The 14,582-nt window shown below is 42.2% G+C and overlaps 1 protein-coding gene across 7 annotated transcripts in view; it reads right to left on the reverse strand.

The window, feature by feature from the left end:
* Positions 1-8,943: 8,943 nt before the first annotated feature.
* SALL1 (spalt like transcription factor 1) overlaps positions 8,944-14,582 on the reverse strand; it is a 17,526-nt gene continuing 11,887 nt past the window's right edge. For all 7 annotated transcript variants that reach the window (XM_061375700.1, XM_061375699.1, XM_061375698.1 and 4 more), the window contains 2 exons: positions 12,056-14,582; positions 8,944-11,001 (listed from right to left, as the gene is read on the reverse strand). The exon at positions 12,056-14,582 is cut by the window's right edge and continues 886 nt beyond it. In XM_061375700.1, the coding sequence (XP_061231684.1) occupies positions 10,561-11,001; positions 12,056-14,582 (2,968 nt within the window). In that variant the 3' untranslated portion in view covers positions 8,944-10,560. The remainder of the gene's footprint in view (positions 11,002-12,055) is intronic.

Here is a 14,582-nt window from a genome sequence, read left to right on the forward strand (position 1 = left end):
CAAATCCTTGATTGAGAACAAACTCATCCAAGAAATTTCCACAGCTGCCACTGCTGTACCCAAACTTCTCTGCGTATCCCTTCTTACACTGTGAACATTGACAGGGTAGCTTGAGCTGTTTTACTGCACTTCAGCTATTCCAAAGCCTCCTGTACTAGAGAGACTGCAGTAGAGACCTGTCCTAATAGATGTGGGTCTGTACCATCATTTTAGATAGTTGTGGTGGCACTTGAAAGACTCAGAATGTCCACTCCCCACCGGAGACTAAAAGCTTAGTTTTTTCCAAGTAGAAAAATCTCACTTCCTACACCACATAGCTTCTAACCCCAGCTGGGGGCTGATTCTGCAGAAAAGGAGGAAATGCTATCCTGTAAATGAACATCTCAGGTTCCCTTGAGCATGCAGGATGGGCTACTTTCTCCAATTCCACCAGGGATCCTTTTCAAATTATGCTTTGATTTTACAACTTACCAGGAGAGGGAGAAAAGATGCTCCAGCTCGTAACTACTGACATTTAATCTTAAATTTATTTTAACTTTACTGTTTCCTATAGCCTTGTCCTTTACCAGCTCTACTGTTGTTAGAACCTTTTCTAGTTAGTGTCAATACTACACAGAGCCTTAATCCCTGAGAGAGGGAGAGATGGAAAGAGGGAAGGAAGGAAGAAAGGAGTGACGGGAAGAGAAAAGAAAGGAGAGAGGGAAGAAAGAAGAGAGGGAAGGATGGATGGATGGAGGGAAGGATGGATGGATGGAGGGAAGGAAGGAGGGAGGGAGAAAGGGAGGCAGGGAGGGAGGGGTAGAATATGAGAGATAACTACTAATCTGGGAGACATATCACATCACCACAGGACTCTCTCCTACTGTACACTAACTTCATCTGCTTAAAGTCAGATCTCCCCAAAAACTTATTTGGAAATGCAGCAGCCTGGATTTGGCCCTCTAGAAAAGGCTAAGAATGTACTGGATACATCTGCCCAAAATCACAACCCATGTCAGGTGCTTGACTACACCATGGCTCTATCAGCACACTGCTTCCCTGTTTGTACACCTAAAGACTAATCAAACAGACTAATTGCTTTTCTTTGATAACAATAAAAAAGGGGGGTAGAGGGTTGACTGCTGGCCAGACAGGACATGCATTAGGACAATCTCAGTGTGTTTGTCTAGGATGTCAGCACTTGCGCCATGATTTTAAGTGACTTTGTGACAGCATGTTTTGAAAGCCTAACTTTATGACAGAATAGCACTTAGCAAAAATCATGATTCTTTAGGATGGTTTAAATTGATCATTATATAAATAGAAATGACAAAATAAAGCACTGGACAAGCTTGAAATGCAGGTCAAGCTGCAGAAGATGGGGGATGGGTGGAAATTGCTGCCCACGTTCTTCATTTCTCCTCTTCTTACTGTTGTCAACATCTTAATGTTCAGATAGAAAGAAAGCCCTTCAAGATGCATAGTAGATAAAAGTAGGACTTCAGGTTCTAGTTGACAATTACTTCAGGCTCCTGATGAAACGAAACTCACTTGGTTCTGTTTCTCCACAAGACAGTCTGGGAAAGAGCACCTAAATGTTAAGTGCAGCTTGCTGACTTGTACCACGCATGGCCAGCGTTTCAAAACCCAGAGTTACCCTTTCAGAATCAAAGACTGTCACTACCATATATAGGGTTATAAAGAGCAGTTGGTCAAATAGATAAAATCTCTCATAGGATCCAAAAATACTTCCTGTCTTTATCATCATTCCTAGGACTCAACAGTAGAGCAGACAATGGACATGCCCATAGCTGCATTACAACATACGGCTGCACTGCTTGTTGCTCGGAATTTTATATTATACATGGAGATACACACTTTCTGGGAGAAAAATAGCATCACGCAATGTTACAGAGACTTGCATCAAAAGCAGATGCTGCAGAGGACTCTCATTTGCACACTTAATTACAGTACACTCTCCACTACATCACACTGGCACTAACATTTTCACATCTTCCTACCTCACACACTACCCTCAAACAAACCAGGAAGTCACTACAGCAACAAGTCTGACCCTAAACTGTTATAATGTACATCATCCAGCATTTTTCTTCTGATTAAATATGACCTTTACAATTCCACATACTTTGTTTTACCATTTCTTTCATATATGGAGAATATATAAAGAGAATTCATTACAAGAAATATAGGCTGAAAGTTATCTGTGATAAATATCACTGAAACTGAAAATCAGCTACAGGCACTTGTCTGCAAGGTAGCAAATGCAATTACTATTTCTTTGTACTATGCCTGAGGAAGGGTCTTTTTTGTCTACACAGAAATATTTAAAAGATTACAGCTATATCCGATAGTTTAGAAAAAATTCAGTATCTCTTAAGACAGAACTGGTAATTTGTTCTTACAAATGCATTAAAAACATAAGCATGAATAACATGGCATCAGTTTTTAAATTTCATCTGGTAAGTGGCAAATGTTGTACTGAGGTACCAGCAGGGTACTTCCAGGTGTTCTGGTAAATGCTGAAATTCAAAGTACCTGTTTTGTATTGGACATTTTATAACCATACATAGCCCAACAGAGTAGTCATGTATGGTACACATACATTTTAAAAGACCAATCTGAACATTTTTCTATCTAAATATAAAAAATAAGCAAAAATAATTAAAAGGTAGGGAACTATTATTAGAATAATTTTACAAAGTGCATCAAGAAATTTGAGCAACTTGCCCTAGGTCACCTATGTGCCCAGAGACAGAGATGAAACTTTCATTTCCTAAGTTAGCCCCTCACACTTTAACCACAAACAAAACCTTCACATAAGCCTCCAAGGTTCCAAACCACACACATTAAAACATAATAAATTCCATTCAGCAGCACTAACAATAAAGGAATATGTGTACATCAAGCTAGTGCATGCATCAATAGATAAAAGGTGAAAACAACAACAAAACTATATGTTCAAGCAGCACCAACGCAGGAATTAAATTTCAGTATTGCTATCAATTTTTCATTTTCACTAATGGCTTTTAAGAAACCTGGACATTTTTCCTCAGCCTATTTTACCTTTTCCCTCCATTTGACAAATATTGATTTTCATTTCCTCCAAGTTTAAGTGTATTGAATGCTATTGCGACTGTTTTGTTTGCTTTTTTGTTTGTGTTCCAGCTTTATTGAGGATGCCAGCATGAATGCATACAGCTTTGGAAAAAGAGAAATGGCACAATAACTTTTCAAAGCCAGAAGAAAACACAGAAGCCCAGTCTACTTTTTTGTGTAGGTCAAGCGAGAAAAGTGCCTCAAGGTGACTATATGATGTCAATAAAGACAGCTGAAGTAACAGCTTTGGTGTTTTAAGGTGTAACTGCTATTCTCTGTCATAACAGGGTAAACTATGGAGTATTCTCCCTCCACTTCAGTCCAAAGTTAGACATACTATCTTAAAAATGCCTTTGGTGGCATTTTAAGCTAAGCCCATTTTGCAGACAGTTGGCCCTTCAGGAGGCTTAGTTTGGAAGATAACACCTCCTGAAAACCTAGCTCAAACAAGCAGCAGCTTTATGAATTCAAGGCCAGGTTGGACAGAGCCTTGGGTGGCATGCTTTAGTGTGAGGTGTCCCTGCCCATGGCAGGGGGGTTGGAACTTGATGATCTTAAGGTCCTTTCCAACCCTAACTATTCTATGATTCTATGATTCTGTGAATTCTTTTCTGCCTGGCTCACAGATGCATAGGCTCAACTTCCTTTTGTAAGGTGATATCCTTAAGCTTTGTGAACCTGTCTTACATTTTGGGTATATTTAGGTACATCTTGGCCATTTTCATATCTTATGGTCTTATTCATAGAATAAGAAATCACTCTGTCTTTGCATCAATATGAATAAAGAGTGCTTATTCAACCTATTCCACCCATTCAAATATGGAAGTGGGGAGAAATCTCAGTGGTCAGAAATAAACATCTGGACTGAAAGACAGTAATACCTTAAACTGCCACAGACGCTGTTACAGAACTTCGTGCAGCACTCATTCATCAGTGTTAGAAGTTCAAGTTGAGCTGACTGAAGCAGAGGGTTAAATTAGTTTACGTGGATCAGCATCAGCGAGCGGTCTGTGCTGGTCTATGCTGATTGCCACAACTGTGCTAACTAGTAAGCTAACCATCACAACACCCTCGTTCTCAGCAGCAGCTCTGACATAACTTGTCAAGAGGACTCAGTATTCAGCCTAACCAAGTAAACAGACACATAAACCTTTGCAATCTGTTGTCTTTATATGTTCTCTGAATTCTCTAGCCAACAGAAAAATAGGAGTTCACATGAATGCACATTTAGCATTGAACATGATCATCCACTTAGTTATTGTACATGTGAAACAAATGCTAGCTTTGCTATGTATTAACTTTTAAAAATCCTGATGAAACAAAAACAATTTAGAATCATTCACTGATAAAAGAAGCTAATTTTTTAAACACCCACTTTTTTGACAAAAAAACTTAACATTATTCCTCTGATTAGTCTCACTGGCTCTGCTTTGAAACTCTTTCACAGAGAAGTAAAAGAAAGGAACCAGTGACCAGTGGGGTTAAATCTATTACAGTGTGCCAGACCACTCCATTTTTTGCTTCCCATATTCAATTCTGAATAGTGCTCATGTTGCACCACCTGATGCCAGGTGCTGCAGGGCTCCTGCGGCACCCTCCTGACATTGTGATGCTGCATTTTTAAGACCTTTAAATAATGAAAATAGACCTTTGCACTTCAGCACTGCCCTGGTCAAAGAGAGCTGTCTGTACAGATGATGTGAATGTCTGTTAACACAGAGAGACTTCTCAGTTTTGAAATATAATGACACTAGAAGTTCCAGGCCTGATCATTCCAGCATGGGCTTTCCTTGTTATCACTGGTGTCAAAGTCTAACACAGGCTTGGGCATGTTTTTAGCCCCCATCTAACCTAAACTGCTTTGTGAAAGTGACAATAACTTCTTAAAGTTAAGAGCCCACAATTTGGGTTAATTAGTTAACTGCTATAACATCACTTCCTTACTCTACAAGTCTCTAGCAGGTGTTCTCACAGGTATACTATATGCTCACAGCTGTATACGGGATGTTGGCCTCACCCACCATGCACAGCACTGCTGAGAACATCTTCAGCCCATGGGCACATGTTATTCATCAGCTCCCTCAGTGCTGGAGAGACTGGAGTACTTTCCTGCTCTTGTTCTACTGCTCCTCTTCCCGTATAACTGCAAGATTTTGTCTCTTCAGAAATTTAAAATGTGGTTTCAAAAATGTGTCCAAAGACAAAGATAAAATGGAAATCAAAGAGACTCCTGGTAGGGCAAAACAGTAATATGAGTCAGAAAATAAATTTAATCCCTGCCATGCATACACCTCACCTTTAAAATAGTTCAGCAACCACATGCAGTTCAGGCCCTTTCAGTACTGGACTTTCTTATCCCTGGCACAAGAACATCTTCCCAAGAATGAATCGCAATGAACTTGCCATCTCCCAGGCACCTGTAGGCCAGTATCAATAGTGGTAGAGAGACTGACTCAGGGTATCCATTCTGAATATTAACTATAACCTGAATGTAAACCTCACAAGCATCAGGAAACTGAACATAACACAGCCATCAGTAACTGGTGTCAGCTGAACTTGCACACTTCCCAATTATTCCTGTTCTTTCCTATTAAGATTAATATTTTGAAGCCTCTACTCCTTAACTACTTTTTGTCTAGAGAGAGGTATTTATCTGTAGATAGGTATAAATAAAAAAGAAACTATATCGTATGTGAAATCTTTTAAACCATTATATTTCAACTTAATCAAGAGACACATTGCTTCTAGCTTCCACATATAACTGTGCCCACTTATTTGCAAAACTTTATTTTCTCTTCTGACAACTCGTGCATGAGAGAATAAAACCAAATAGAAAATGTTACTTCGATTAAAGAAAAAAAAACCAAGACAAAACTGGAGAAGTACTGAAGACTGACAGGGAAACAGCAAAAAGGAACTGTCATGCTACAAAGGCACACCCTCTCCTGCCAAGTAGAACTGGCCCCCTGTAAAGACGCAACCAGGCAGCTTGTGAGTTCAGGACTCCCAAAAGCAGGAAGTGTGGCCCAAAGAAAAGGTGAAACCAAGCAGCAACCGTTGCATTTTGATGGCCATCAAATACTCTTTCCAAAGCAGAGTTGGAGAGATTTGCTGACTGCTGCATCAGGAAGGGCTTGCAAACTGTCCCTAAATCTGAAACCATAGCCCAGCCTAGGAAGAAACACGGAAATTAACGTGATTCTTCCATGAGACAAGAGTTCAGGATTTGGTCATCGTCAGCACATGAAATAAGGCAGGCAATTTGCTGCTCCCCTTTCCTTGTCACCCCTGCGCCGTCAATAAACCTCATTCCTGTTCATCCCATGTGCTGCCTTGCCTCCTCTCTCTGCACTCTGCTGGCTTACTGAGTCCTTTTGATCAGCCCTCCGCGTCCTTTTCATCCTTTCACTCCGTCTGCCCCGCTACATCTCACAGTTTGCCCCATAGAAGAGAAATGACCGCCCCTAGCTCCTTTCTCCCGGTCGGCGCCACGTCCCCGCTTCCCGGGCTCCCCACTCTTGCTCGGGAAAAGCCCCAAGCGCAGGGGCCGCCTGCGAGTGAAGGTGTAGGCAGGAGTAGCGGCTCGTCCGGGCGCCCCAGGCCCTTCCTAAGCAGCGGAGCTTCGCACGCTCTTAGCCCGGTTTTCAAGTAAATCACGGCTTTTCCTGCGTGAAAAGCTCTCGGGCAGATTAAATGAACGCGCTGAACGATCGTTGGCGCTCAGAAGAAAGGGAGGGGTGGGGGAAGGGAGGAAGTACGACACCCCGCTGTGCTTTATTTTAATGGAATTGTGATGGGCGAGGGGGGAGGGGGAAAAAGGGGAGAAAAAAGAAAAAGCGGGGAAAGAAAACTTTTTTGGTAGCGAGAAAAATGCGGCTGCGCAAACAAAAACTGCTCTTGGATAAGGATGAGCCCAGTGCCTGTGACTAGCAAGTCCCGCGCTGGGCAAGTTGCAGGGCTGGGCGCAGCTGCGAGGCGGAGCGGACACCTTCGTGCGCTCGCCAGGGGACAGCTCCAGAGAGAGGTGACTTGTCCCGGTCCCCAGAGCCTGGTGTCAAGTAACTGGAAATTTAACGTTCCTCTTTTCCAGAGCAAATTATCCCCCCTGCTCTCCGCCCGTCCCCGACAGCGCGCAGCCGACCAGCAGGGCGCTCCGCCTGACGGGGCGGGGAGCCCCAAGCCATGCCTCACCCTGCACCCGGCGGGGCACGGCGTTAGCGCCCATGGGAGACGTCTCCGCTTTCGCAGCGGGGAAAAAAAAAGAACGAGAAACGTCTCACATCACGGGGAAAAGAGCTCAGGCACCCGCCGCCGAGTCCAGCGCAGCGGTGGGGCATGGTAATACGAGACCGGCTGATTTCAGCTCCCAGTACCCGCCTCCGCTGACAGTAGCAAGGGAAGCAGAAAGTGAAACAGCAGCAACAACACGACGGCACAGAGCACTGGCTTATCTCTGGAACGGCCACTCAGCCGAGCTCAATCGCTGCGATCAGCCAGGTGGCTGGGGGGGGAGGGGAAGGTGGTCCCAGGAGTCTCACTCGTCCAAGGGACAGGCTGCCCTCGCAGCCTCACGGAATTGCTTCCGAAAGGCTAGGGAAGAAAAGAGTCCGGCGGACCGCGTCCATCCCCGGTACTAGAGACCTTTAGGGTACTGTATTCGCACCCCACGTTCTCACCCCAACCCGTGCGCTTTCGGGGAACTGAGGAGCTGAGGGAACGGGGTACCCTTCAGCTGGGGGACGGGGAGGGGGGTAGGAAGGTCCCGAGGTGGCGGGGAGAAAGGTGGCAACTTTTTACTGTATTTCTTTTCCCCTGCAAAACGCCACGTGCATACGTTACCGAGCGTCCGGCAGGCGGGGAGGATGGCGAGTGCGGGGCCCGACTGTCCCAGGGGCGGTTCCCCGGCCGGGCCTCGGCCCGTTCCCCAGCGGGTTTGAAAGGTTCTCCCTACCCAGAGGCTTCGCTTCAACGCGAAGAGGGACAGAGGACTGCAGCTAGAGCAGTAATGAAACTCAAGCCGCGTAAAGGAAACCCTCCCCTTCCTTTCACAAATCTAAACTCGGTTTTAAAAGAGAATTAGTTATTATTTCATTGATAAAATCATCAAAATCCGTTTAATTTACCTTTTTTGAGACCAAAAGGTGATTTGAAATTCTTAAATATTCACATTGACAAGCCAGCTGGCTCTAGTGTACAACTTAATATGTTAACAAAAATGCATACCATGTACCAGATGAATCATCACATTCAAACAGGAAAAGTTCTAAAGACATAAAGGCCAAGAGGTATTCAGACTACAGCGTTAATACTTTTAATAAGGATCTGAAATCATATAAAGGTTAAAGTCCTCAAGAAAAGTATTTTTCACCCCAGGTTTTCAGTGTTAAATCCTCTAACGATGCCCAATTCACAACTCAAGCTACCGGGGGAAGAGCAGAGTGATTACTTTTTCTTAAAAAGGCAAGCAACTCCCCCACGCTGACACTGAAGAAAAACAAACACAAAACACCTTCAGTTTGAATTGTAAAGTATGTCATGTCAACATAAAATCGGTTATTCCTGTTTTGGGGTTTTGTTTTTTGTTGTTTTTTTTTTGAAGGCATAATTTCAAGGCAGCCAAACTGATGTATTTGTCATAAATAATAATGTGAGGAGATAAAACTCTACCGGGTGAAAACACTGAGCTGAATGTTATTTCCCCAAACTCCTAATGAGGTTAATCATCATTGCAGGTGCATAAAGGAAGCCAAATCATGTGCAAGGCCAAAGCAATTCTTTCTTTCCTTCTTTTTTTCTTCCTTTTTTTTTTTTTTTTCCCTTTTTTTTTTTTTTGTTTGTTTTGGGGGGTTTTGTTGGGGTTTTTTTTTTGTTGGTGTTTTTAGGGTTTTTTCTTTTTTTTTTTTTTTTTTTTACAATCACTGATAAACCCCATATAATATATGGAGGCTTGCAAGTGGACATCTTCACACAGATAGAGCAGCATAAGCATGCCACAGACATACAATCTCATAGAATAAAATTAATATCAAATATAAAGCATTTGAACCAAATCAAGCCTTAAATGTGATAAGCTATTTCCTTCAAAGGAAACTTACATAGGCTCAATAAGGTCTTTGCTAGCAGCTTTTTTTTTTTTTTTTTTTAATAAAGAAATTTAGAATGCCAAAATATCTACAAATTTATGAAGAGAAGGGGTTGAATAGTTAAGGATAAATTTCCCACTAATGGGGGTATGAAAAATATACTAGCAATTAATATGCAATACATATATGTATACCTATACTTACAAATATAAACACACACATACAACCTGGACAGTTCATGTTAACCAAGGGAAAGGCTAAATAATACAAAGTGATTACTAAGTACAGGTACACTTTAAAAACACAGAGACAGCAAATTTTATCTGTTGCAAAAATGTATTTGATTACTCGAGTAAAATTACAGTATCTCTGCTGTTAGTAAGTATTAAATGTTAAACTGGACCTCTTTTCCTTTCAACTTTCCAAGAAAGTGCATGTAACAGTCCAAGATTCCCCATGCACTCCATAATACCTAATACAAAATAAACAAACACTATACTTGTTCCCTTGATCAAGGAGTAGGGCTTGATCTTGTAAGGAACTTATGTACATTTTAATGAAAGTAATGTCTTGTATATACAGGAGCATCTACAGTTGCTCACAGAAGTTGTTCAAGATGCCATACTTAGCAGCATTGTGAAAGTCCAGCACAATTTCTAAAATGAATATACCTACAAGGCAAATGTTACGTCTCAGTTTCAACTACCAAAACAACACTTCAGTATCTTCTCTAATAATCTGCGTGCTTATTACTGTACAGAAATGTAGTAACATTTACGACAACTCAAGTAAAAAGCACAATACAAATAACAGTTCAAAACAGAAAATGTTAAACCTACAAAAATTAAAGCGGTTTTAATTTTATAATAAAATCAAAAACTGAGCTGTGTAAAGGACCCAGACTGTTCAGTCTAAATCCTCTCAGTCCTTTTCTTAATTCTGTTCGGAAAAATCAAATGATGTATTTGCTGATAAAGTTTCCAGCAGGATCAAAGTCTACATTTATATACAGAATTTTATTATAGATCTAATGCATCACTGAGGCATTGCATCAATACCAGAGTTCATGTTAAACTGGATATAGAAAATAAGTTAATGCCAGAATAAGATCACCTAGCAGAACAGACTTGCAACTGCCATAAATGTTACAGCAAGTTTATAGCACTCTAGTCGATTAGTATTTAGTTCAAATACAGGAGACCAAAGTTAATGCTTGCATTCGTTTGCAAAGCAAGGTTATATCACTAATAAATAAGCTCTTAGAACTCTAGAAGTAGAACATGGTACAAAAGAAAGTCTTTGTAATGTTGTAGCCTGCAGCTTGAAAAAAAACAACCCTAGGTTGCAGTATTTGCAGGAATGTTATTTACGGATTTTTTTCTTAATTTGTTACAATTTCTTTGTTGTCTTCCACGAAACGTGTAAAACGGTAGTTTGTCCCATTTTCATTGCTTGCCATTTTCTCCAGACCAGCTAGAGGTGCATTGGGTTCTGAATTCTGGAGCTTCTCCAGGCTTCCCGTCAAGCCGCTGATGGGAGAGTTGCCACCATTCCCCAGGCCCCCTGGTGCTGGAGGGATGCCGCCATTCTGGATTACGGAGATCTCGTTGGTCTTCATGGCCAAGCCGCTGGAGAGTGCTGCTGCATACTGGTTCCAGAAGCTGGAGGGGTCTCCATTCCCCGACCGTGCAGCCAAATCCTTCTGAAACATTTCTGGAAACTTTACAGGATTGCCTCCTAGAAATGTCATGGGGCCATCTACAGAAAGTCGTCTGCCTCGTCTTGCGGGAGTACTGTTCCACATGTGAGTGCCCATATGAACCTGCAAAGAAAGAAAGAAAGGAAGAGAGAGAGAGAGAAAAAAAATAGAGATTGTCAGGGATTTCAAACTTATTTTGACCACAGAGAAAGCAGCAGTCCGTGAATACGTCCAGTCTTGTTGTATAATGAACGGCATTAGAGGCAGTGGATGCAGGGCTCCATTTCTCATCTGGAAGAATAAATAAAACTTTTTCTGGATTAGCCCATCACTATTACCCACAATACCCTGTTTTCCTGCTGAACACTGCACTGCTTGTTACTCTTTTTTATTACATGTATTTAGTTTATAATGACTTCACGTTATTCTGTCAATTGCAGATAGCTGCTTTCAGGGCTAGAATTGCTATGTCCACTTTCATTGCAATGGTAAGTATTATATTTGACACCCTTTACCCTATAAATGTCCTTTTCAGACAGGCAGAAAGTATCCTTTACTGATTGCTCATCAGAGAGCCTCGTGTATAGACAGAATGGCCTGAAAGTAATTATTCATCTCACATTACTGGCAGCAACCTCTAGAGAAATACTCTGTCAACAGAAAAACGTACACAGTCAAGTGCTCAACTGGTGTTCTAAAACTTAAGTATATTTGCTTTTTCAAACACATATCAGTAGGAAATGTTAGTTATATAATCAATTAAAGTAATACCCATTAGTTCCAGAATTATGTTAGTAGTTTTTTTAAACACTCATCATCTTACATGATAGTTATGAAAAAACAACACAAGAGCCTTTCACTTCTTAAAGAGGTAAGTTACAGACACATTTCTCTGTTAATTAATACTCCTAACCATCATTTGGCTGTTCTGTTTCACACTTTCCATAGACAGTCTTTGCTGGTAGATGAATTTTAATTAAGCATGAAAACCAGCCCATGCTTTTGAGGCTGCGCAGAGACAGGAGGCCATCCAAGTCTTCCAGAGCTGACTAAACACACCATTTGTCACACCACAAATACCCAAAGGTACCACTGCTTGCAACAGTAATAGATGTAAAGAATAAAAAAAAACATAAAGGAGAAAATGAAACCTAAGAACAGCAAAAGGAAAAAGTACCTTCAGATTGCCTTTTGTTGTGAACGCTCTTCCACATATAGTGCAGGCAAACGGTTTCTCACCAGTGTGTGTCCTTTCATGGATCTGCAGTGCACTGGAGGAAGAAAATGTTTTCCCACACGTGTTGCAGTAGTGCTGTTTGGGAGTTCTTCGGGGGAGAGCAGGGAGCAGGACAGGGGACGTGGCAGAGGAGGACAGTGGCCCCGAAGCAACAAGACCAGAAGGTACTTCTTTGCTATCCTGAGGAGAGCTGTGCACAAAGCCGTTTACCTCAGTTTTTATGAGTGATGACAGGGAATTGGCAGGTATAATCGAAGAGTTCTGATTAGGGCCGATACTGGAACTGGGCTCAAAAAGTTGTGATGGTAGATCTCGCATTTGATGTGTCAACATATGCTGTTTCAAATTCCCCTTTGTGGAAAAGCCACGATTGCAAACTGTGCAAATAAATGGTCTCTCTTTGGTATGACTTCTGTAATGAATGTCCAAGGCACTCTGACAAGCAAATGTTTTGCCACAAATGTCACATGCGGTGTTTTTAAATTTACCTCTGTCTCTGAAAGGGAAGAGCATACTCAGAGACTCTTCTTTAATCATTTTATCAGTGTTACTGGATGTCAAGTCCAAAGCACCACTGTTAGCAGGGGTTGGAGACAGACCATTGGCAAACTCACTTGGTAAGGTTCTTACTGGTTTCTCTTCAATACTTGGTGACTTGTGGTAATCATTAGTGCTGTTGGATGGGGACAAGGCCTGCATGGAAGAGGTAGACTCTGATACAGCAGGGCTTCCAGCACTTTGGCTTTCCATATCACCCCCAACAGATGACGAATCATTAGTCAAAACATCCCCTTCCACTGATCCATTCTCAACTGACTTTAAGCTTGCCTGAAGTTGTTCAGCAAGTCCTGCATTGATCATCTTCATCTGATTTTCCAAAGCAGCAATGCTTGACATTTCCAGGGGCAAAGGGGAAGAAGACAAGCTGTCTTGTGATGCATCTGCAGATTTAGGTGTGTCTGGCACACTGCTGTCAGGACAGTCTTCCATGTTCTCATCCGAGAAGTTCTCTATGTCATCAAAATTCTTGTCATCAAAAGATCCTGTATCTGATTCCATTGACTCAGGATAGTTTTCCGTCACTGGGGTGTTTGGGATCTGCCCTCCCATGTGCATCCGGATATGCTGCTGTAGCACAACTGCATTGGTGAATTTCTTCTGGCAGATTGGGCACGAATGTTGTACTCTCAGGGGGGGCATGGCACGATGGACACTGTAATGAGTCTTTAAGTTGCCTTTAGTCGTGAAAGCACGACCACAGATTTTACACTTAAATGGCCTCTCACCGGTATGTGTGCGATAATGCATTTTCAGTGCACTCTGGCAACTGAGAACTCGGTGGCAAATGATACACTCGTTAGGATCGGTTGCCTTTTTGTCAATGTTTTCTACCAGCTGCTGCAATTTTGATGTTTCAGATGCTGGTGTTGAATCCAACAGTCCTCCAAATGGAAACTTTGCTTTAAATTGCTCTGACATTAGAGGCATCAGTGGATTTGTAAAAGTAGCAACACTGCTGGAGCCTGAGTCTGCTGCCGGTGAGCTCACGGAGCTGGTCATGTTAGTGATGGTGCTTGTGTTCTGAGGGTTTTCTTCTATTTTGCCATTTGATGTAGGCAAAGCACCAGCCTCTACCTCATCAGAAAGTCCATTGGAAATTTTTGATGTAGGATCAGCTGTTCCCGAGTCACTCTTGACAGAGCAGGGAGGGCTAGAGGAAGGATGGCTAATGGGAATCGGCTGAGGCTCCTCCGTTTTGATGAACGGAGTCAGGCTTGGAATTGTTGGTGGGAGTGGCAGGCCAACAGAAGTTGTCAGGGTGGAGAGGACTGGCTTGCTGTCCAGCCAGCTTGTGACAGGTTTCTCTGGTGGTATAGACATCCCATAAGGAATACCCGTGCTCGTAGGAATATTGTCCAAATGCTCTGGCACCGGGTACGGATTCATTTGAATATGAGGGTATTTTTCTTTATGACGTTGAAAATGGACCTTTAAGTTTCCCTTTGTGGAGAACCTGTTTCCACATATGTTGCATTTAAATGGCCTCTCGCCCGTGTGAGAACGTAAATGAATCTGCAAGGCACTGTCACTCCCAAACACTTTAGCACAGAACCTGCATTTATGCTTAAAGAATGCCTCATCTGAATTACTTTTTGCTTCAAAAGCAGTTACATTTGGTGGCTTGCTTTTTCTTTGCTGTGCCAAGGCAGTCAAGGAGTTTAAATCCTCTGCAGGTGTTCCGATATTGGACAGGTGACTGGAGAAAACAGAGTTACTGGGTGTGGGCTGAGGTAGAAGTGGATTAGATGCAGGACTTAATAAACTGCTTATTGCAAAAGCTGGTGAGGATGATGCTGATACTGGTGGGTTGTTGAGCTGTGAGCCACCAATACTTGAAGCCACTTTCTCTGAGGACGGTGTTGTAACTGCTGCTGCCAACATGTTAATATTTGGAGAAGAGCCACTA

The sequence above is a fragment of the Neopsephotus bourkii genome, unplaced genomic scaffold, assembly GCF_033783945.1.
Source record: "Neopsephotus bourkii isolate Nb327-2 ecotype Australia unplaced genomic scaffold, CSIRO-AGI_Nbou_v1 NB_1671, whole genome shotgun sequence".
NCBI lineage: Eukaryota > Metazoa > Chordata > Aves > Psittaciformes > Psittacidae > Neopsephotus > Neopsephotus bourkii.